The sequence below is a fragment of the Ovis canadensis genome, chromosome 17 (assembly GCF_042477335.2).
Source record: "Ovis canadensis isolate MfBH-ARS-UI-01 breed Bighorn chromosome 17, ARS-UI_OviCan_v2, whole genome shotgun sequence".
In the NCBI taxonomy this organism is placed as follows: Eukaryota; Metazoa; Chordata; class Mammalia; order Artiodactyla; family Bovidae; genus Ovis; species Ovis canadensis.
This window is the reverse complement of record NC_091261.1, coordinates 44,887,062-44,910,323: the sequence shown is the minus strand read 5'-3', so window position 1 is coordinate 44,910,323 and position 23,262 is coordinate 44,887,062. Positions and strand designations below refer to the sequence as shown.

Below are 23,262 nucleotides of genomic sequence, written 5' to 3'. Positions count from 1 at the left end.
TGATGATGGAAGCATACTGAAAGTTCTTCTCTGCCATGGAAGCAAACTTTCTTCCCAGTATTTGAATAAGATCTACAATAGTCCTATCACATGGTCATGAGTTTGAGCAGGCTCCAGGAGTTGGTGATGGACAGGGAAGCCTGGCATGCTGCAGTTCATAGGGTCACAAAGAGTCGGACACGACTGAGCGACTAAACTGAACTAATAATTGTTTACTCACTATCCCTAGAGCTATCTACATCTGGGCAGCTTGTGAATTATTCATGGGTTTCTTTTATTGAGCAGAAACCTCTCTCCTGCAACCTTAGTCCTAGATCTGCTTTCTAGAGCCTCACAAGATCAACAGTTCTAACCCTTTCGGTAAGCACCTTGTAGGTACTGAAGAGTTGGAGTGATTTCTCACTGCAGCCCCCATTCCTCTGCTATCACAGTTGTACCATTAGGATTTCTGCTGGGCTGTGGTTTGGGCCGCTCTCACATCTGATCACTTTCTCTACTAAGAGGAGCCAGGCTTATTTCATCAATTTTGTTTGTTAATCAGGACTCATTCACCATGTCATTTGGGATCTTTTTTCTCCTAGGCTTGTTTTTATCCCCAAATATTCAGTGGTTCTAACAAATATTCACACTTGATTAGCATACCAACAAAGATCTTGTCTAATGTGTTTATCCATAGACTGCATCCAAGGACAAAGCACAGGTATTCAAGAATCCCCTCCAACCTGACTTTACCCATTGGTTAGCCCTTTCTGGGTAGAATTGTCATGTGATGCCAAGTAAATCAACATCTGATTCAGGAGAGGTGGTCAGATTAAGTGGTATCAGGCCAAGAAAAAGGGCTATATCATTAGTGGATTCAAGCCTGGATGTCAAGATGAAGGGCATATCCTTGAAAATGAGTTAGTGAAGCAAGCAGTTCTCTGATCAAGGTGACACATCTGATGGTGGACACTTTGGGTTGCAGGGGCCTGGAGAGATGCCTTATAGCTGAAGATAAACATTTCAGAGGCATTGGCATAGAACTGATGTTTGAAGACACAGAGTAGATTCATTCTTTGAGAGGGGATAAGTAAAGGCTAGAAACTAGGGGCCTAGAATAATATCTCTCTACTAGGAATGTCTATGGCATATTAAGCATATGATCTTCCAAGAATTCAGAGCTAGTCCCAGGACATTACCGTGTACATGAAAAATTGATTTGGAAAACCACACTGGTTTGAATCACAAAAATAAATACGAGAATGCTGATTTTCCTGTTATCACTTCCTAAGCCTGTGATTGCCCCACTGCCAGCCCCATGAGCTCTGCTGCTGCCTCTGCCACCACCACATTAGTGTAGCAGCAGTGTTGATTGCCAGAAGGCAGAGACTGCAAGTGAGACAGTTACAGTCACCAGGCTTCAGACAAAAGCCAGATCAGTTCTGTAGCATGAAGCCACTTAGAGATGTGAAGAACGTGAGCCGTAACTAGAGCTGGCTGAGGCTGAAGGCCTTTAAAAGGCTGGCTAGTGCAAAGCAAGGTGAAAAATGGGAAAAACAGGCACATACAGGAGCCAGAAGGTATGACTTCAAGACTCACTGTTTCTAAAATTTTGAACAAGTAGTGGTTGAGAAAGCAATATTCTTTAATCATACTCATGCTTCAGTGAATAGGAGCTTCTTACCAGGTGGATGACTCTTCTTTACTTTGTCCCACTTGATTGTTTGTAGACTACTATTGACATATAAATAAGGGCGGAAAAGACTGGCAACAACTCAAATGTCCATTACCTGGGGCCTGGTTGAGTAAATATGCAGCTGTTAAAAGAGAAATGGCTCTCAGTATAGCTATGAAGTGATTTCTTGGGCAAATTTATGAACGGAAAAAGAAAGGATTGAATAGTATACTTACATTTATCTAAGATGATGTTAAGAAAGGTATGGGAAAGCTTCCCTTCTATAAATATATCCCAATCAATAAATGAAGAAGGAATACCAGAAAGATGATAGTACTGTGTTGCAGCCCTAGTGGAGTAAAGGACTTAGGCAATCATGAATGAATAAACCATAAAAAGAAAAATAGCCAGGCATTGTATGAATCTCAATATCTTTGAAGTATTTGTCCCCCAAAAAATCAAACCTGAATATTTTCAAGCTTCTAGATCTTATTATGAGTTTATAGGAAATAAGGAGACAGAGGAACATTCTAAGTCACACCACAGAAATGCTCAGTAAAGTAAAGAATGTGGGAAACTATATCAGACATATGATCCAGTTTCTCCAACATAAATTGTAAGGGAAAAGAGGGAGAGAAATGAGATGTATTTTTAAAAAAAGAAAGAAATGAGATGTATTAATGAAATGCAATGCATAGGTCTTCTTTTAATCCCAGTTCAAACAAATTAGCTGGAATACATGTATGAATAATGGGCAGAATTTTAACCACTGACTAAATATTGACTATATTAAGGAATTATTGCTATTTGTAATGTGGAATAATGATGCTATCATTATGCTTTTTAAAAAATCTTTTAGAGATATATGCTGAAATATTTGTGGATTAAATATTATGATTCTGAGACTTGCTTCAAAAAATGTAGTGCAGTGTTGGGAGTAAGGATTAAAGTTTAGATAAAATAGGGTTGGCTGTGAGTTTATCATTGGTACACGTGGGTAACAGGTGAATGAGAGTTCATTATATATTATTCTCTGGGCTTCCCAGGTGTTGCTAGTGTTAAAGAACTGCCTGCCAATGCAGGAGATGCAGGTTCCGTCTCTGGGTCGGGAAGATCCCCTGCAGAAGGAAATGGCAATCCACTCCAGTATTCTTGTCTGGAAATCCCATGGACAGTGAAGCCTGGTCAGCCATAAGGTTGCAAAGAGTCGGATGTGACACAGACACACACAAACACACACAATCTACTATTGTATATGTTTGAGTTTTCCCTAGTTTAAAACAAAAAGCTAAGGGAGATGGAAAAAAATATATTATTCTTTCTCTAAATGTTCACTAAGGACTCAGTTTCATCTACCTTCCCCTTTGTCCACTATTCTCAAGAGAAAGAGCTGGTCAAGTTTACAAAGTAGGGTTGAGCTGGTGTGAAAGACACTTAAAATCATTTTCAGACACTTAGAATGGGTACAAGTTTTTTAAACTTGGAATACTGTCCATTTCATTCTTCCCCTCCTTAAGTCTTGTCAACACACATTTCTAGTTTAACTGAATTTAGGAACTGTCTTCAAGTTAAATTTCCATAAACTTCCAAACTGAACAGCTCCAGACTCAAGTTTTGTAATCTATTAGCTATATGACCGGAGAAGGCAATGGCACCCCACTCCAGTACTCTTGCCTGGAAAATCCCATGGATGGAGGAGCCTGGTAGGCTGCGGTCCATGGGGTCGCTAAGAGTCGGACTCGACTAAGTGACTTCACTTTCACTTTTCACTTTCATCTATTGGAGAAGGAAATGGCAACCCACTCCAGTATTCTTGCCTGGAGAATCCCAGGGACAGCGGAACCTGATGGGCTGATGTCTGTGGGGTCGCACAGAGTTGGACATGACTGAAGTGACTTAGCAGCAGCAGCAGCAGTTATATGACCTCTTTCACCATAAAGGAAGTAGAACTTTTATTTGTTTTCTTTTCTGATTTTCATTGAGACTTCTCTTGTTCCTTAGAAAGAGAATGGATTTAACACAAGGATAACATCTATTTTTGACCATGATCCAGTTAGAATCATCACTCAAAAAGAATAGCTTTAATTTTTACTGTAGATTCCATAATCATTGCCAAAGAAGTTAGTCCTTGAGGTTTTTCAACTTTATCATATTTTGTATAAATACTGCACACTGATTACTCCACTGGAGCTCCATCAGTATCATATTTTGGATGATCCGAAAATCTGTTGTACAGCCCAGATTGTTATCTGGACCCATAGTGAGCAGCATGATCTAAGAAAATGGCAGCTAGAAGCAACTGGCTGCACTGAGGTATACTGAGCACTATTTTTGAAAGTGTGGCTGGCAGGCGGGCCGTTGCACTGGTGGGTACAAGATCAATTTGGCATCTTTTCAACAGAATGTTTTGAGGTAATGTGTTGCTAGACAGCATTTGAAGCAATGTATAAGCAACACAAGTTTGCATATAAATAAAGAAGGGCAGAGGACACTTTAATATTCTCTCTCACCCTTCAACCAACCAACATAGGTCTGACTCCAGTCACCTATACTTAAAGGATCCCAAGGATTTTCACTCCTCACAAAAAACTGCAGAGTTGTCACGTCATCACATGAGAACGCACACACGGTTGATAATGGTGCAGAGGAAATGATCTACCTCACTTTGACCCCATCATAATATCGACAGTGACTGGGGCTAAGCCATTCAGAGACTTGCCATAGGAGTTTTGGTTAGTGGAATGAGAAAATGACTTTCTTGTGGCTAAAGCTGTAAGATATAAAACACAGACACTGTGTTGCTGTGCTTCCAACCATGTTTAAAAAACCACTATGTAGTGAGTGAGATCAAAAATACGAAAGAGAATGAGTGCCTGGTCCCAGTTGGCCTGCTGAGGCCCAGCTACACTACTGTCTTCAGGTTCCATTAGACCCAATAATAGCATTATAATAAATTTCCCCTTTGATGCAAATTGAGTTTCTATCCCTAGCAGTCAAGGACTAACCTACAGCAGATGTCACAAATGATTGTTAATATTTGGAAACATAAGAGAAACTGAGGCAGAATTTTATCTGCCTCACTAAGAGGTATTCACATATGGAGTGTGAAAGGTATTCATGAGTCCCTTTTGATTAAGGTTAGCTTGGTTGTGTTTGTTATGGCGATGAAAGAATACATATCTTAAAGTCTTTTCAGGACTTGGGTTTCTTCTTAAAGAAAATAAAAGTGTTCATTAAAAGGTTGATACAAAAAGTTAGTAATTTTGAGGTTAACCCAAAATTTAGCATAATCTTCCATGGGAACATTTGTATATGTATGTGTGGGTTTTAAATTCCATAGATAGCACTAAAATGAGAAACAGGCAAAAAGGTGTTTTAAAATACTTTGTTTCAGCATGTAAAATCTCGTTTTATTACAGAATTCTTTTGCTAAAGGCACAGCTCTGCTGGGTTGATGCCAGAGTGATGGGATCTTAACAACCTAGTTAATTTTAAAAGATTTACAAATGCTGGGCTTCGAACTACTGATAGTAAAATATACTTCACACTTTAATATAGTGCTTAAACTCATGCTGCATCTTGTGGACTTAATATTGCATCTGCTCATGAGTGTGTGTATGTGTTTGAATGTAGATATGTTTATTTCAAAGAGAAGAGTTGGTGGGGGAAAGCATGACAGACCTGTAAAATAACTCAGAATTTCTCGTGACTCTCACATTCTTCAGTGTAATTATAAAGTATGCACAGAAGATACATGAACACACTGTATCAAGGATGGTATGGGTTTATTTATAGTTAGATGCCAGCATAATGGGCTTCCCTGATGGCTCAGATGGTAAAGAATCCATCTGCAATGGAGGAGACCCAGGTTCAGTCCCTGGGTCAGGAAGATCCCCTGGAGAAGGGAATGGCTACCCACTCCAGTATTCTTGCCTGGAGAATTCCATGGACAGAGGAGCCTGGTGGGCTACAGTCCATGGAAGCACAAAGAGTCAGACACAACTGAACAGTTAAGGATGTACACACAGCAGCATAATAAAACAGAGGTTCTTGTTATCAAGGTAGCCTTTCTAAAGTTTCGTGATTAGATCTCCAAATTAAAAAACACAGCCCTTAACAGGAAATTCTTGGCACTTGCTCCAATTTTCTCCTCTTTACAACATTATAGGGTCCTTTTATGTGTATATTTTATCATGTATAATAGAGAATACATTGACTAAGATTGCAAAATAGTGTCCATCGTATGGTACTCCCTTGTGTCCAGCTGATTCATCTCCATGAAAAAAAAAAAATTCTGTTCATTTAGAGATATCTACTGCTGTCTTTCCAATGATAGATTTTTTTGATGGTTAGAAAAAGCTGATGGTTAGTTTAAAATGATGAGGTAAAATATATGAATACAGTCATGAGATTTCTAAATACACATACTCAAATTCACTCAATTTTACATCTTTAGATTTTAAAAATTATAGACAAATAATCTATGCTTTAAAAATTCACCATTAGCTCCTTAAGTATAACAACTGCTGTGTTTCTGATAACAAACCAATCCCAAGTGATAATTTAATACATTAAAGTTTAGAAAATGTTAGATGTTATTTTTTCATTATCAATAGGTAGTTTCATCTGTTCACCTTTTTCATAATCCTTTCCATATCTGTGGATTGCTTTTATGGCCTTTCTCATAGTTTTTAGCGTTTCCTTTACAAATGGACATTTTTCAGTCTCTGGCTCTTTTCATCATTGAACTTGTCACAAACCTTATTCTCTCATTAGAATTATTGTAAAAGAGTTTGGGTAACAGTAGTTAAGAAAGAATGTTTAAGTTTCATACACCATTAAGTAATGGACTTAATGATCAGACGAGAAAAAAAAAGAATGTTTTGGTTAAAGCCTTCATAAATTGAATCATCTTTATTCTTCACTTTCTTCTGGATTAAGGGTAACTATAATGAAAATGATTAGCCAATGTGGCTCTTACAAGTATTTGTAATTTCTCTTTAAGTTATGCCACATATATAATTTTTTAATTGTTAAAAGACAAGCACTGTATCTTACTACTGCCTTTTAAATTGGTGAAATCAGGGATCTTTTTTTTTTTTTTTTTCCTTTTTAATGGACATTCAGGAAACAGTTCAAAGCGCATCTCACTCCTGGTAAGACAATAGGCCATATAATTTTTCAGATAAGGAAACAAGTCCTTCAATTTCTAAATACCCCAGTGTGTGATGTTGATACCAAATATCAAAACCTACATGTATTTAAATTTAAAAACTGACTTACAGGTTGTCTAAAATTACACATAGTTAATATGTGCCACTTGTAAATTCTAATCTTATCTTGGGAACTTGGGTTTTGCATTCCTTAACTAACGTGCTTAAATTTGCTGTCTTAGTGTCTTATTATCTTAACTTTTTTTTTAAATAAATGAAATAGAAGTCTTTATTTCCTCTTCATGTAAATAAAGACCTAAAGAAGCATTTAGTTACACCTAGAGGCAGCTGTAGAATTGTTCTGGGCACAAGAGGAGGTCTAAGAAAGTAAAAACTCCTTGTCTTTACCGTGATTGACCACTGCGTAACTCCTCTGCTCCCCAGCTGCGGCAGTTCTGGCCCAACTGCATTCTGCCCTAAGTCATCTGGAAAGGGGAAAACAGATACTATTATGAAGCATTCATGGGACTTAAGGTTTAAATTGTAGTACTGTAGAGCAGTAGTTCTTAACCTGTTTGAGGTTCCTTCTTTTATATGATGCAAGCTTGAACTATCTCTCTACATATACATTTTCATAGGTCTCAGTATGTTCTTAGACCCATCTAGCTATCCAGGGACCCTAGGTTAAGAATCATTATTATGTAGCCAATAAACACACAAAGCTGGTGAAGTAATACTTGAAATAGCATCCAATTCATGTTACAAATAAGACAATGTTGATTTATAATTATGTGAGTTTAAAAGAATATAATATGTGCTTCTAAGCAAATGGCTCATAAGCCACACAAGCATTATCCATCAGAGGAAACAGAGATCACCTTAAAATGTAAAAGTGAAAGGACTTCCCTGTGGTCCAGTGGGTAAGACTCTATACTTCCAATGCAGGGGGCTCAGGTTCAATCCCTCGTAGGGCAACGAAGAGCCCACATGCTGCATGGCATGGTCAAAAGTAAATAAATTAATGATACTAACAACTATAAAAACGATTTTTAATGTAAAAGAGAAGATATGTGAATATATACTGTCAGGTGTTCTAGAATATCTTATCTGATGGTGATATCGTTTAATATAGATCCTTTTTAAAAAGTATTTATTAATTTACTTTGGCTATGCTGGGTCTTAGCTGTACCAGGTGGGGTCTAGTTCCCTGACCAGGGATTGAACCCAGGTCCCCTAATTGGCAGCACAGAGTCTTAGCCATTGGACCACCAGGGGAAGTCCCAGTACAAATCCATTTTTATTTATTTATATGCTACTGGGAAAGAAGAGCTCTCTTTTCTTTCAGGACAGTACTACTGTAAATGAGAATGACATCTATAAAAGAAGTGTGAATTATCATGTCTTCTCATTCCCTGTCATGAGCTAATGGTATATTTAACATAGTGTTTGCTCCCTGGAACCTAACTTCATATGTCCCTTAGCTAACTAACTATTGTCAGGCATTTTTCTCTGTTTAACACAGATAGCCGTTATCATTATAGCATACTCTTTAAAATGACTCTGAGAGTGGGAAAGGAGAAATGAGCTCATTTAAGTCAAGACTGGGTGTATGGTGGGTGAAATGGGTGAAGGTGATAAAAATGTAAAAAACTTCCACTTATGAAATAAGTTAGTCCTGGGGATGTTATGTACAGCCTGGTGACTGTTAATGACACTGTATTGTGTATTTAAAAATTACAAAAAGAGCAGATCTTAAAAGATCTCATCACAAGACAAAGAAATTTATAACTGTGATTATTTCACATTATAGACACATAGTGAACCATTATGTTGTACAAGTAAAACTAATAAAATGTTTTATGTCAGTTATATCTCAAATAAAACAGAGGGTATAAAAAGTTCTGACTTCCGAGTATTCCATTCCATAGTCAGAGTCCAGAATCTCAAGGTAGACAAGATCCAAGGAAGAATACCTGAGGCATTCCTGAAGCTCTGGAGTTTCAAAGGAGGCACTTTTGCGCAGGTGTTGGTGGGGCATGGTGTGGGAGTTGGCAGCGAAGACAGTTGACAGATGATGAAACACAAGGTCTATTAAAACTGGCTGAATACCCCTGCTTACCTCCTCCTTCCCCCAGCCACTTCTTCCCAAGCTCCACAACCCTGGTCCGGAGGATCTGACCCCTTCAGACATGGGGTGGGGGGCAGGGGGGGCAGGTTGGGGGTATGTTAGCTGAACTTTGTTTGCTCTCCCCTTTAACTATCTCTTGTCATGCTCTTTGCCTGGGGCCAAGCACTCCCATTCCTAAATGCTTTTTACCCAGTTAGGTACCTCTTCCAGGGCCTTAATAGCTTTCCAGGCATAACTTGTCATCAGCACCCTCCCTTGCCCCCCAAGGGTTCACAGATACACACCTCATATGACCCACTGTGCTCCAGACAATACTGCTTTTTAGTCCAGAGAAGACAATTATTTTGGCTGCAGTTGTCACAGCAGGAGCTGTGTTTGTGTGTATTTAAAACAAAACAAAATATAAAAGCTACTTTCTCTGTTCAGAGATAGCTTAGCAGTAGCCCTTTTCATAGACTCCCAGAGGTTAAGGGACATGCTAACTTGGTATTTTGGGAGAGCGCAGCAGGGCCAAGGCTGCCAGCTTTCATGGGCCTTCTCATCTAGTGAGGGAAATAGACATTTACTACTAGTAACTCTGTCCTGACAACTGTGAGATAACTGCCTGGTAGTACAGGTTGCTTCCAGAACACAAGACGGGTGATCTGAAGCAACCGGGTGTGGGGAGGGAGTGAAGTTGCTGCTGAGAGTGCCGCTCAGTGGAAGCATTCACACTGAACCTTGAAGGAGTAGGTGCATTAACCAGTACTTTCCACAGTCTTGTTCCCTGAAAGCAGGACATTGTTTTCTTCACAACTCTGTTCCGTAGGGCCTGGAACCTTGTAGGTGGTCAATAAAGATTTCTTGAATGAATGAATGAATGGAGGGTTCCCAGCATCCATTTACCTTCTCACCCTCTTCTGCTCTACCACTGGGCTTCTTAGGTTCTCTCTATAGCCATACCAGTTGGTGTGTCCTTTTCAAAACGAAAAATACTCCTTTTTAACTTGTTAGGGTTCAATTAATGTTAGAAACATTTCAAATTCCCACAGCTGCAGATGGTTGCAGAAACAATAAGAATAAAAACCCTCAGTCTTTACCCCTGTGGGATGGTCAGTTCATTTGTAAATTTTTCAAAAACAAAAACGATTATGGATTTCTCCACGCAAGTAATAATGATTGGATGTACACTCAGCTATATATTTCAGAGATCTCATAATAACTTTAAATCAGCAAAATTAAGCAACCAAGGAGTTTTCCCCCCTTCTCTAATATCATTAGACTTTGAACATCTCCTTACAGACCTCATTTTCATTTGATTCAGTACTCTGCATGGCACTCTAGATAGTTTTCAACCTTAACAATTCCAGATGAAGTCGCATCATAAAGCCTATTTTGCATACCATCCAAGGGATTGTACGATTCCTTAAATCTGAAATTTGTCCTCCAATATTCTCACCTCTAGCATCCCCAAGTAAAAGTTTATCTATGAGGTGAATTGTGAAGAACTTTAAATCAATGCCACTGGCTTCCCTGGAATTCCCTTCCTCGACTGGCCCCGTTTTCGGCTCTGATCTGCGTTCTTGGCCATTTGGGGCTCCCCTGGCCGTTTGTGCCTGTGACAGTCAGACTCCATCTGCTGCTCCGCGGCCAGGAGCCCGCTGCGTGCCCTTCAGTCACATTTTTCAGGCGCAGCCATTCAGCCACCTTTCACCGCGTCTCAATGGGCCCGGGAGAATGGCCCTCGGCTTTGCAGTAGTACATAATCTCCCAGGTAGCCTCCTCCTTGAAGCACCTCCAGTGGCAGGCTATTCGCAAACAGCGGGACACCACTCTCTACTGGGTTCCTAATCCCTCAGACACACAGGGGAAGGAGGTCATGGACTCTGAAAGTGAAAAGAAAAGCGAGGGGGCGGGGAGCCGAGCACACACAATGTCCCCCCGCCGCCCACACCACAGTCAGCGCCAGCTGCAGCCCAATTAAGCTCAACAGGTCACAGGTGTTCCACACAGACGATGCTTTTAACAAAACCACTTTCTTGAAAATACCTAAGACGTCGTTTTAAAGCACTGCAGCCCATTTCTTTTGGTGGATTCTTTAAAGCTATTTAGTACACTTGAAATACAATGAAGCTGAAAAGCATATTTAGCCCTCACTGGAAGGCAAGCTTTCTTGGTTCCAAACAGCAGGAGCCAGGAGAGAGGGGAGCGCTGCCTCAGCATGGACTCAGCGGGTAGTTGCCCGAAAAAGGGCTGGAGGGGGCGTCTCTGACAGCCCCAGTTCCCCACAGTAGTCAGCTCTGCACCATGCAGTTCACCTACTTGGGCAAGAAACTGCTGCATGGCCATCTCCTTGCACCCATAAATGACTGTCCCCAGGATGCAGGTGTGGTTTCCCTCTGAACTTTTAGAAAAGCAACCCTGACAGGCGCTGATTAAGTCAGGTAAAGGAACTCAGCGCTGCAGAGCCGCTTTTCTCATTATCTGAGGTCACCCTATAAATAAGCCTCCTCTTCCCCCACATTTAAAATCACTGACAAAGTTTCTCCACAGACCTGGTACACACTCTGGGCCCACAGGATGGGGTGATGGGAAGCAAACAGAACTTGAGTTGGTTGTTTAGGCCACTTTCAGAAATGTGTTACTCTTCTACTTTCGGAGGATACAGATAATCTCTGAAGGTAGTTGGGAGCTTAGTGACAGTTCCCTTAGGATTTCAGCGTCCCTGTTGGAGGTGAGCAGCCCCAGGCCAACTCCACAGGCCTGCATGCAGCAGTGTCCCTTCTTCCTGACCTCACCTGCCACTCAAGGCCAGTGTTCCTATTGTCATTGTCTTCATTCTTTTACAGTCAGTAGAAGAGACGTGCACATACTACCCCAGCCTTATCTGGAATGGAGGGAACTGTGCTTGAAGTTGCTATTGGGCTCCTGTTTTTCAGTGCCCCAGGAAGGCAGGTCGTGCTGCTGTGACACTGAAGAAAACAGGGGAGGGAGGGCTACAGCCCAGGACGAACAAGTACCCGAAATAAGTGCCCTGCATTTTCAAGCTTTCCTTCCTGTTGATTAGCTTTTGGTAAACAGTTTTTGCCTTGATGGTCAGTCTTAACAGCATCAGTTAAAAAATGCTGCTGCCTGTTTAGAAACCATGTTGGTTTTAATTTTCACAATATGCCTCTTTCTGTTTTACAAAGCTGAGCCACCTGTTTAAACTCTTCTTGTTTCATGGACTGGGGGAAAGAACCATAGGCCATGTGTAAGAGGTTTCATTTTTTTTTTTCCCTCAGTGAAGTAAGACATTGTTCTTATTCTTTGTGGCATTCAAAATTCTGCACAATTGCCTCTTTTGCCCTTTTGCATTTAAAAGTGAGGTAATTAGATTTCCCAAGGTTCAATGGTCAAGAGCCCTCTCATCCTGGGAAGTTGCTTCCCCACACCCCTCGCAAGAGGAGTTGTCTCACGTAATCCAGTTATTGCTGTATTGTTGTTGTAAAGGCACTGCTTTTTCAGAGGGCAGGCGTAGCAGGAAAATTCATAATCATATGTCCCTTTGCTGATATTGCTGAGTTTTTTTTTTCCTGCAGTTGAATACAATTACCATTTTCTTCATTGACTTTGTTTTGAGGATTTGTAAACATTTTCATAAAAATATTTTCCTTTCCTACCTTTTAGGAGTTCATCTCAAATATGCCTAAATCTTTCATATAGAGTTTTCCTATTTATTTTGCTATTTTTCAGATATCTGATAGATCTGTTATGACTGTTGAACAAATGGAAAGAGGATTTGTAACATGTTGGCACCAAATAAATGAGTGTCATGGACACTGAAACACAACCTGTCTTAATCACTCTGACAGTGAGATCTGAGGCTTTTTTGGTCTTGTGTACGCATTTACTCAAATAGAGACTAACTGTTTTCACCTTTCAGCAAAGCACATATATATTTTGAAAGTTTGGGTATTAATTTTTTAGTCAAAACTGAAAAGGAACACAGAACATACACTCTCAGCTTTACGGAGTCGGCCAAAACATTTTGCTTTTACAACATAATGGCAAAAACAACCTTATTGGTAATTGGCTAATAATTCATTTAAATGATGTGGTCTGAAGCCTATGGGGAAAGATGACAAGATGGTGAAGGGATTAGGGGAAAGCTTTCAAAATCCTCTTTGCCAAAGATGTTAAAGTGTCCAAGTGCTAAGAGTGTTCTATCTAAACAGGTTAGTTCAACATTCCAGACAGTCTGTGACTCAAATTAGTGTATTGGTCTACACTTCTCAGTGAGATTCTTCTGTGGCCCCATGGGAAGAATTCATCTGAATTCCCCCATCACTGAAACAGTCCAGACTCTGATTTGAAAGTGAAACCAGCAGAATGATGAGCTGTGTGGTCCCCGTGTACACTGTAGAGATATCCATACATGTACACACATTTACTAAGTTTCCTTAAAGCTTCAGAGACAGTAATAAGAAAGGTCCTAGTTTAAATTGAAGGCCCTTCTTCTCAGCTTCTATAGGATTCATTCCTGAATAGAGAGGTGTATTCTCAATAGCGAATTTATCTGAAAAGACCTCACCTCTCCAAGCTCAATACAGAAAAGGAAATCCTTCAGTAATGAATTGATGCCAGGTTACTTTTACCAAGTGAGGCAATAAACTTTGGCACAATTTGTTAAAACAAATCTTCCATTTCAGTTATCTAAACCAATATATATTACTGCATTGTTGGTAAATTTGGGGGAATCTTTCTCAATTAAAATGCAGGTTTTTCCCCCTGTGACAGCACAGGGGAAAATTTACTTTCCCTGTATAACAAATTTTGATACCTAAGAAAGCATCCCACAAAATAACAGGCATACGTGTATTCTCGCTAAAATTTCTGATCTATATCACTTCTAAGGAGAGAATTAGACTCAAAGTGATGCCCCAGACCAAACATTTGCTTAAAATGAACATACATCAGTGTTAACTAATTTTTCCTATTGAGTTTATCATTCAAAAAACTTAAATATAACTGACAAAGTCTAGGTCATGATAGACTTAAATAAAAATATTACAGAGTATTGGCCAAATATTAGAAATGCGTGTATAACATACACTTTTGAAAAACTTATTAGTTAAAGAACTGCTTAATTCAGTTCAACAAATGCATATGTATTAGGTATAGGTCCAATGTACAACTGTGTACTGTGGTTGCTGCCTTTTAATCCATTAAAAAGACTGGCCCTCCTCTTCTCTCTCTTGCTCAGTTCTTTCCCTTTTCTCTCTGTTCTGGAATTTGTTATTGTTGTTCAGTCGCTCAGTCATGTCTGACTCTCTGTGACTCCATGGACTGCAACACACCAGGCTTCCCATCCTTTACCATCTCCTGGAGCTTGCTCGAACTCGTGTCCATTGAGTCGGTGATGCTATTCAACCACCTCATCCTCTGTCATCCTGTTCTCCTGCCTTCAGTCTTTCCTAGCAACAGGGTCTTTTCCAGTGAGTTGGCTCTTTGAATCAGGTGGCCAAAGTACTGGGGCTTCAGCATCAGTCCCTCCAATGAATATTTGGAATTGATTTCCTTTAGGATCGACCGGTTTGATCTCCTTGTAGTCCAAGGGACTCTCAAGAGTCTTCTCCAACACCATAGTTCAGAAGCATCAATTCTTCGGCGTTCAGCCTTCTTTATGGTCAGCTCCCACATCCATTTATGACTACTGGAAAAACCATAATTTTGACTAGATGGACTTGTGTCGGCAAAGTAATGTCTCTGCTTTTTAACATGCTGTCTAGGTTAGTCATAGCTTTTCTTTTAATTTCATGGCTGCAGTCAACATCTGCAGTGATTTTGGAGCCCAAGAAAAGGAAGTCTGTCACTGTTTCCTTTGTTTCCCTATTTGCCATGAAGTGATGGGACCAGATGCCATCTTCGTTTTTTGAATCTTGAGTTTTAAGTCAGCTTTTAAATGCTCCTCTTTCACCTTCATCAAGAGGCTGTTTGGTTCCTCTTAGCTTTTTGCTGTAAGGGTGGTGTTATCTACATATCTGAGGCTATTGATATTTCTCCCAGCAATCTTGATTCTAGCTTGTGCTTCATCCAGCCCAGCATTTCTCATGATGTACTCTGCATTAAAGTTAAATAAGCAGGGTGACAGTAATCAGCCTTCATGTACTCCTTTCCCAATTTGGAACCAGCCCATTGTTCCATGTCAAGTTCTAACTGTTGCTTCTTGACCTGCATACAGATTTCTCAGGAGGCAGGTAAGGTGTTCTAAGAATTTTCCATAGTTTGTTGTGATCCACACAAAGACTTTAGCGTAATCAATGAAGCAGAAGTGGATGTTTTTCTGGAATTCGCTAGCTTTTTCTCTGATCCAACAGATGTTGGCAATTTGATCCTCTACCTTTTCTAAATCCAGCTTGTACATCTGGAATTTCTCAGTTCACAGACTCTTGAAACCTAGCTTGGAGAATTTTGAGCATTACTTTACTAGCATGTTAGATGAGTGCAATTGTGCAGTAGTTTGGCATTCTTTGGCATTGCCCTTCTTTGAGATTGGAATGAAAACTGACCTTTTCTAGGCCTGTGGCCTCTGCAGAGTTTTCCAAATTTGCTGGCATATTGAGTGCAGCACTTTCACAGCATCATCTTTCAGAATTTGAAATAGCTCAACTGGAATTCCATCACCTCCACTAGCTTTGTTCATAGTGATGCTTCCTAAGGCCCATTTGACTTTGCATTCCAGGATGTCTGGTTCTAGGTGAGTGATGACGCCATCGTGGTTATCTGGGTCATGAAGATCTTTTTTGTATAGTTCTTGTGTGTATTCTTGCTACCTCTTCTTAATATCTTCTGCTTCTGTTAGGTCCATACTGTTTCTGTCCTTTAGTGTGCCCATCTTTGCATGAAATGTTCCCGTGGTGTCTCTAATTTTCTTGAAGAGATCTCTAGTTTTACCCATTCTGTTGTTTTCCTCTATTTCTTTGCACTGATCGCTGAGGAAGGCTTTCTTATCTCTCCATGCTGTTCTTTGGAACTCTGCTTTCAGATGAGTATTCTTTCCTTTTCTCCTTTTCCTTTCACTTCTCTCCTTTTCTCTATTTGTAAGGCCTCCTCAGACAACCAATTTGCCATTTTGCATTTCTTTTTCTTGGGGACAGTTTTGATCACCACCTTCTGTACAGTGTTACAAACCTCCATCCATTGTTCTTCAGGCACTCTGTCTTATCAGATCTAATCCCTTGAATCTATTTGTCACTTCAACTGTATAATCATAAGGGATTTGATTTAGGTCATACTTGAGTGGCCTTGATGCTTTTGAACTGTGGTGTTGGAGAAGACTCTTGAGAGTCCCTTGGACTGCAAGGAGATCCAACCAGTCCATTCTAAAGGAGATCCGTCCTGGGTGTTCTTTGGAAGGAATAATGCTAAAGCTAAAACTCCAATACTTTGGCCACCTCATGCGAAGAATTGACTCATTGGAAAAGACTCTGATGCTGGGAGGGATTGAGGGCAGGAGGAAAAGGGGAACGACAGAAGATGAGATGGCTGGATGGCATCACCAACTCGATGGTGATGGACGTGAGTTTGAGTGAACTCTGGGAGTTGGTGATGGACAGGGAGGCCTGGCGTGCTGCGATTCATGGGGTCACAGAGAGTCGGACACAACTGAGCAACTGAACTGAACTGAACTGAACTGAACTGAGTGGCCTAGTGGTTTTCCCTGCTTTCTTCAATTTAAGTCTGAATTTTGCAATAAGGAGTTCATGATCTGAGCCACAGTCAGCTCCCTGTCTTGTTTTTGCTGACTGTATAGAACATCTCCATCTTTGGCTACAAAGAGTGTGAAAGTGAAAGTCACTCGGTCGTGTCTGACTCTTTGCAACCCCATGGACTGTATAGTCCATGGAATTCTCCAGGCCAGAATACTGGAGTGGGTAGCCTTTCCCTTCTCCAGGGAATCTTCCCAACCCAGGAATCGAACCAGGGTTTCCTGCATTGTAGGCAGATTCTTTACCAACTGAGCTATGAGGGAAGCCCCGTACAAAGAGTGTAATCAGTCTGATTTCGTTATTGGCTGTCTGGTGATGTCCATGTGTAGAGTCTTCTCTTGTGTTGTTGGGAAAGGATGTCTGGTATGACTAGTGCATTCTCTTGGCAAAACTCTGTTAGCCTTTGCCCTGCTTCTGGAATAGGGGAGAGCAAAGGTAAAAAACGGATGTAAGATAGGCAAGAGTCACGTTGTGCCTAGACTGGATTGTTTGTTTTGGGTTAGCATTTCCCAGAGTGCATACAGAAGATCAGCAGTAACCCTACAGATAGCTATTTGTAGGCATTTTGCCAGAAGTAGAGGACAGATGGAGAGTTCTAGGGGAAACATCAGGTTAAAGAAAATTCAGGAGACCTGGCTAGGCTTCCCTAAAGTTAATAAATCTTTAACATTCTACTGTGCATTGTGGGAAACAGTATATATACTGTTACACTTATTTGATCATGCAATACTTCTTCCTCTGAAAAGACACTAGTATCTCAAGGGGAATGCTGGCATGGGCCATGAAAACAAGCAGGAAGCTGCACCTCTCTTGGGAAGCATGGAAGCTTGAAATGCATGCCTAAGTAAGTGACCCAGAGCAAATAGAAACCAGTCATCATGAAATGCACCTCCTAAGAATACTTGCATTTTCAGGCCTGTCTTTTTATTGGAATTAGGAGAGAAGAACCAATAATCTAATTACTGCTTTTCCTTCTGGAATGTCTACTAAAAAGCCCTTTTATGGGGAAAAAAGTAAAAACAAAGGCACTTTTAGGCGTTATGCTCTGTCAGCTGCCAGTGCATCAGCTGCTTTTGAATTGGGTTTAGAGATGACTGTCATTGACTACCCTTCACCGTCATTATGGCCCACAGGACTTCTGAAAACTATCATTATTTTTAGTGACATTTTAATGATAGAATTACTCTTTTCCCTTCCATTTTTGGATACTGAAGCTACTGCTGCTACTGCTGCTAACTTGTTTCAGTCGTGTCTGACTCTGTGCGACCCCATAGACGGCAGCCCACCAGGCTCCCCCTTCCCTGGGATGAAGCTAGATCCATGTGATTCCTGGTCTTTTTCTCCCCACCTTGCTCGCTCTATTTCTTCCACTCAGCATGTCCTTTCTTCTCCTATGTCCATATCTAAATTCTGTCCTTCCCACTCCAGTTTATGAACCAGTAATTTCTTCCTTGTTTCCAAAGCACTTTCCTTTTGCTTGCTAGCAGTACCTCTTAATACCATGTTTTCTGTGTCTCTGGATCCTCCATCTCCCCTCACATAATTGTTGCATAGTAGCTGTATAGTGTGTGTTAATTGATGAGTGACTGGTTAATTATGAGTAGAGCTCTGTGTCCTCTCAGTAACTTGTATATTGCTAAGCAAATACAATAGGAAAATAGAAGTGGCAGAAAGGATTGCCTAGTTGGCTGGTTCTTCAGGACATCCCTTGTAAATAAAAAGCAACAGGATAAGGTTTATTGAAGCAAGTGTAGAATTCGGGCAAGCCCTCAGCCACCTTTGAATTGCGAACAGCTGGACTCCTTCTACACAGCGGAGGACAGCTTCCTATGAGGTGCTTGAGCACCAGTATTCAGCTGCTCCGTTTCCCTTGTCATCATCTCCCAGAGATCCTAAAGGTCATCTCTGTCAAAACCAAGCATTTCTTAGTGCTTTAGTCAAAACTCTGCCCAAGTTTTCTGTATCTCACAATTCTATAGAAATTGTTAATCAAGGGGCAGGCCAGTACTAAATATAGTAGGCCAATTACTATGAAATGTTAGCACATACTGGAGGCCCCAAGTCACTAAGCATCCCAGCTTTCAAGTGGCAGTCAGTGCTCTGACCACCGCCACTGTCACTGCCATGGAAGCTGAAGGCAAAAAGCAGTCTATCGCTTAGGGGAAAATCTATAGATGCAGATATGAAGGAAAGGCAAGAGGAATTGCTCAAGGGAACCAACCCCAAGGACAGCCTTGAAGGCCTCAATGACTCACTTCCCACTCCCTGTATTTCCCTACCTTGCTGTGTTAGGCTACCCAAGATTCCAGTTATTAGAGGAGTATAATCATTTCTTCTCCCTATTGAATTACTGTGTCTTGAGAGAAGAAGCCTTACTAGACTGTGGGTTCATTTTCTTAAATGTGCTATTAGCCACTTGCTATCTGGCCACATGAGCTGAATTCCAGGAATTTTGAGAGGTTCCAGGCAGCCTTGCACCTCCCCTTCTTTCCTCACCCCAACCTCCCTACCCCACCACCCACTACCACACCATTTGCTGGTTTCAGACTTTTTGCGCCTACCTCTGCTATGAGATCAGTGCATGTGCAAAACCTCGGAGCACTGGTCACATAGCAGTTAATTAGTAAAGTCATTAATAATAGTCTAGCACACATAGTAGGTACTTAGTAGATGTTTGTAGCCATTCATGCTGGGTCTAGTGTTCTCCGAGGTATCAGGTAAAGTGTGTAAGACAAGGCGTTGGCCATGGGGTGGTAACCTTTCTACTCTACTTAGCCTGAGGAGGGAGCCACACAATGGAAGCATTTTCTGTTCTGAGAGAGGGAGCTGGAATTGCACCAGTGAGTGGTTAATCCCTTCCTCTCTGCCTCTCCCAGTGATTTGGCTTCCAACTTTTCAGCCTTGCAGCCACTGCTTCAGATTCCTGCACACATGAGAGAGTGCTGCTCAGATGGTGGGGCTAGGAGGACACCAAGCTCTCCCCACTCGGTCCCGCCACCTCCTCATAGAGGTCCCCAAGGTCCCTTTGGCACACAGTGGAACCAGTTTACCATGTGGGCATTTTATGTGCTTTCACTGTGCATATTAAATATCACATCCCATTTTCAAAATAGCCCTTTTTGCACCAGAATGTGTGATGAGGTTGTTTCGCTAATCCCTAGAAGTTTTGTTTCTTCCTTCCAACAAGTCGGTAGCCATTCTTTTGGGAAAAGCATTAACATGCATAACCACTATAGTCAACTTCAGTGCTCGTTAATGAAGCCCAGAACTAACAGTTACATTGTGGTAATTTGACAAAGCCATCTAAATCTATGCATGTTTTTTGAAAGCTCCCTAAACATGCTGCTAAATCCCCTAAAAAGCTACTAAACTGCTTTGGCAGCCATTAGCCCAGCATAAGCAGAGGAGCTCTTTTCAGTAAGTGAACAAACAGAGAAAATATGCTGAATGGCTGGACAAATGTGTTTCAGCTGGCCCTTTCATTTACCGATATAAGGGTGCAGTCAATATCAATCACTGTTTTCCCTGTTGCCCTGAAAATCACAATATCTCTTTTCATCCACCAAGCTCTTTTCACCACAGTAATGTGTCTTTAGAGTGACACTGGCATCAGCCTGCTTCCGCTGTCTAAAGTCCAGAGAGCTTAAAACACATTTCAGGATTCAAGACTGGAACCTTCCTCCCTTCCGTTTTCCTACCTCCCACTTTCTCCTCCCTCCCCCAGCATCTCCTCCACACCCCACCCCCACCCCAGATTCTTTTCAATTCTCCCAGCTTTCCTCACTGAGTAAACAGAATTCACCTCTCTGTTTTAATACAGCTCTCCAAAGTAAACGGAGACAACTCTATCTGATATTCCTAAGATTTAAGAACTCATTAAGGAGATGCACATAAAGAAATGCTTTTACATGTTGGTAATAGATCAAAGGTGGAAAGGAATGTGGAAATTCTATTCTCTGACAAGGTGTGCTGATGCACGGGACCTCGCTCTCCATCAGTCTCCTTCCTCAGCCCTGCCCTTATCACTGGTCTCCCACCTTCCCCATCACATGCACACTCACCCTTTGTCTTCCTATGTTAGAGGTCTTTGTTGAAGTTGAACTATATGTGTTCAATCCTGTCCGACTCTTTGCGACCCCATGGACTGTAGCCCACCAGGCTTCTCTGACCATGGAATTTTCCAGGGCATCTTCCCAAACCAGGACTCGAGCCCACGTCTCTTGCATTGCAGGCTGATTCTTTACCATTGAGTCACCTGGGAAGAGGTCTGTGCCTGTACCTTTACCGTTTTAAGTTCCTAAGCACCAATGTCATAACAGAACATCTTTTTGCCTCCTGGATCTCAGCACTTAATATATTGTTTTGAAATTAAAGTGATTACTTCTTATCCCTTTTGAAAACTCTAGAGGAATGACTCTCAGAGATCAATGTGGATAAGTTTATAGTTGTAGAAATTAACCATAGATGAATATCTGAAATGTGAACATTTCTAAAGAACAGTATGATTGTTTTCTACTTTTTTTTATGATTATTCCTTTTTATCCTATTTTTGTTTTTATTTGTTTGTTTTGTGTCAGATCATAGCTGTCTGTAGAGAGGCAGCCCTGCTGGCTCTGGAAGAAGACATTACAGCCAACTGCATTATGAAAAGACACTTTACTCAAGCCTTGAGCGCCGTGACACCCAGACTTCCTGAATCATTGAGGCGTTTCTATGAAGATTATCAAGAGAAGAGTGGGCTGCATACACTCTGAGAGAATATGCACATTTGTAGAGAAAGATTGTTTCAAAATAGTGTCAAAATAGCATTTAAGTAAAATGTCTGAAATATGTTGACCAGATTGAGGGGCTTCCATTCTTGCAGACATTTTAAGTCATATGGTTGCAATGAAAATATCTGGACAAGAGTTAAAATTAGTTTTATCTAGAAATGTGTGCTGAGTTTTAAAAATCAAACTTTTGTATTTTCATTATTGACCTGGTTTATTCCTCCCATGGTGCTTTCCCTTCTTCAGAATCCATTTCAGTGCTTTTCCAAAAAACAAAACTGTGGGCATCAGTTTTATACATGAACATAGAAAATGCACGTAGTTGAAAGCATGGTTTAAAATATTCACAAATCTTTTAATTTTGAAGGCCAGCCTGTGAAATGGCTAAATGCTCCAGCCAGGCTTATGTGACCTTGTTTCCAATTACATATTTATTCTCATTATAACTCATGCATACATTTTTGGCATTAGCCTTCTTAGGTCTATACTCGTGGCAATGAAACAAAGAATTGAGAGTTATTTCATACACTATAATGCCCTTTGAAAGATTAAAGATTAAAAAATTGGAAATATAAGCTCAGTCCAGGTCTAGAGAAGTACTTGGTTTTGTGTGTGTATGTGTTTTTTTTTTTTTTCATGAAAATGCTATCAATAAACCATATGAGGTGTTCATGTTTTAACTTGTACACATTTCCAGGTTACCAATAAACTTTCTGAGTTCAAAGAAGAACCAACTTGTACTGTTAATCATATTGTCTTATATTGCATTCTAAATATCTATGTTTATACTCCAAATTATTTGTCCTTGAGATTTCTTGACAGTAGTACTCCATAAATATTCTTGAAAAAGCTGTTGGAAATTGATTGCTTGACTTCCGCTTCAGAAGCTGGTGATGGGAAAGAATGTGCACTTAAACCTAGTCACTGTAAGTCTTTTAAAATTCCCAGAAAGACCATTCAGGTAAGAGATACCTGATTATGAAAATAACGGAACTATACAGTTTTGTGGTTGTGGATATTCTGAAGTCGTGTCTCAACTGTTTCATCCTTTGACTCTCAAAAGTAGATTTTGTAAGAGTTTTTTTTCTCAGACTACATTGGTTTACTAGTACATAAAATCACTCAAGGGATGAAGGATATTACTGCTATTTAGAAATGTGCTATCAAATAAATAGTGGAATGTGGCTACTTAGGTTGAGATTTTAATTAAAATTAATAATAAAAATTTAGAGGACTTCCCTGGTGGTCCAATGGCTAAGACTCTGTGCTCCCAAGTCAGGGGACCCAGGTTCCATCCCTGGTGAAGGAATTAGATCCCACATGCCACAACTAAGACCCAGCACAGCCAAATAAATATATATATTTTTTAAGAGAAAGAAAGCAATTTTTAAGGTTTAGTTCATCAGACCTGTTAGCCACATTTCAAGTGTTCAAAGGCCTCATGTGACATGTGTCTGCCATATTGGACAGACTAGATTGTGGAACATTTCCATCACTTAGAAAGATCTGTTGGACTCTGCTGATTAGAAAATATGGCTTACACATTGAAATAAATAGAACCTCGAAGTTACTTTTGTGCTTCCCACTATACCTTTAGTTATTAAGGGACCGTAACTTCTTTAAGTGCTAGGGTACAAGAAAATGAGAGAAAAACGTATTCCAAAAGGCCTAACCAGGAAAATTAAATCCTGTTGCCTATAAACTACAAACAAGAACAGGAAGCTTGAACCAACACTGAGACTCTCAGACTGGGGCCTGGGTGCTGGGGGCGGGAGGAAGGCAACCGCTACACAGAGTTTAGGTATTTATGGCCACTCAGACCCGTTAG

General features: G+C 40.6%; 1 protein-coding gene across 1 annotated transcript in view; it reads left to right on the top strand.

The window, feature by feature from the left end:
• Positions 1–22,164, top strand: part of AFG2A (AFG2 AAA ATPase homolog A) — a 350,811-nt gene extending 328,647 nt beyond the window's left edge. Inside the window, exon 17 of the mRNA XM_069557480.1 lies at positions 21,243–22,164. Coding sequence (XP_069413581.1) covers positions 21,243–21,419 — 177 coding nt within the window. The 3' untranslated portion in view covers positions 21,420–22,164. The remainder of the gene's footprint in view (positions 1–21,242) is intronic.
• The last annotated feature ends 1,098 nt before the right edge of the window (positions 22,165–23,262 follow it).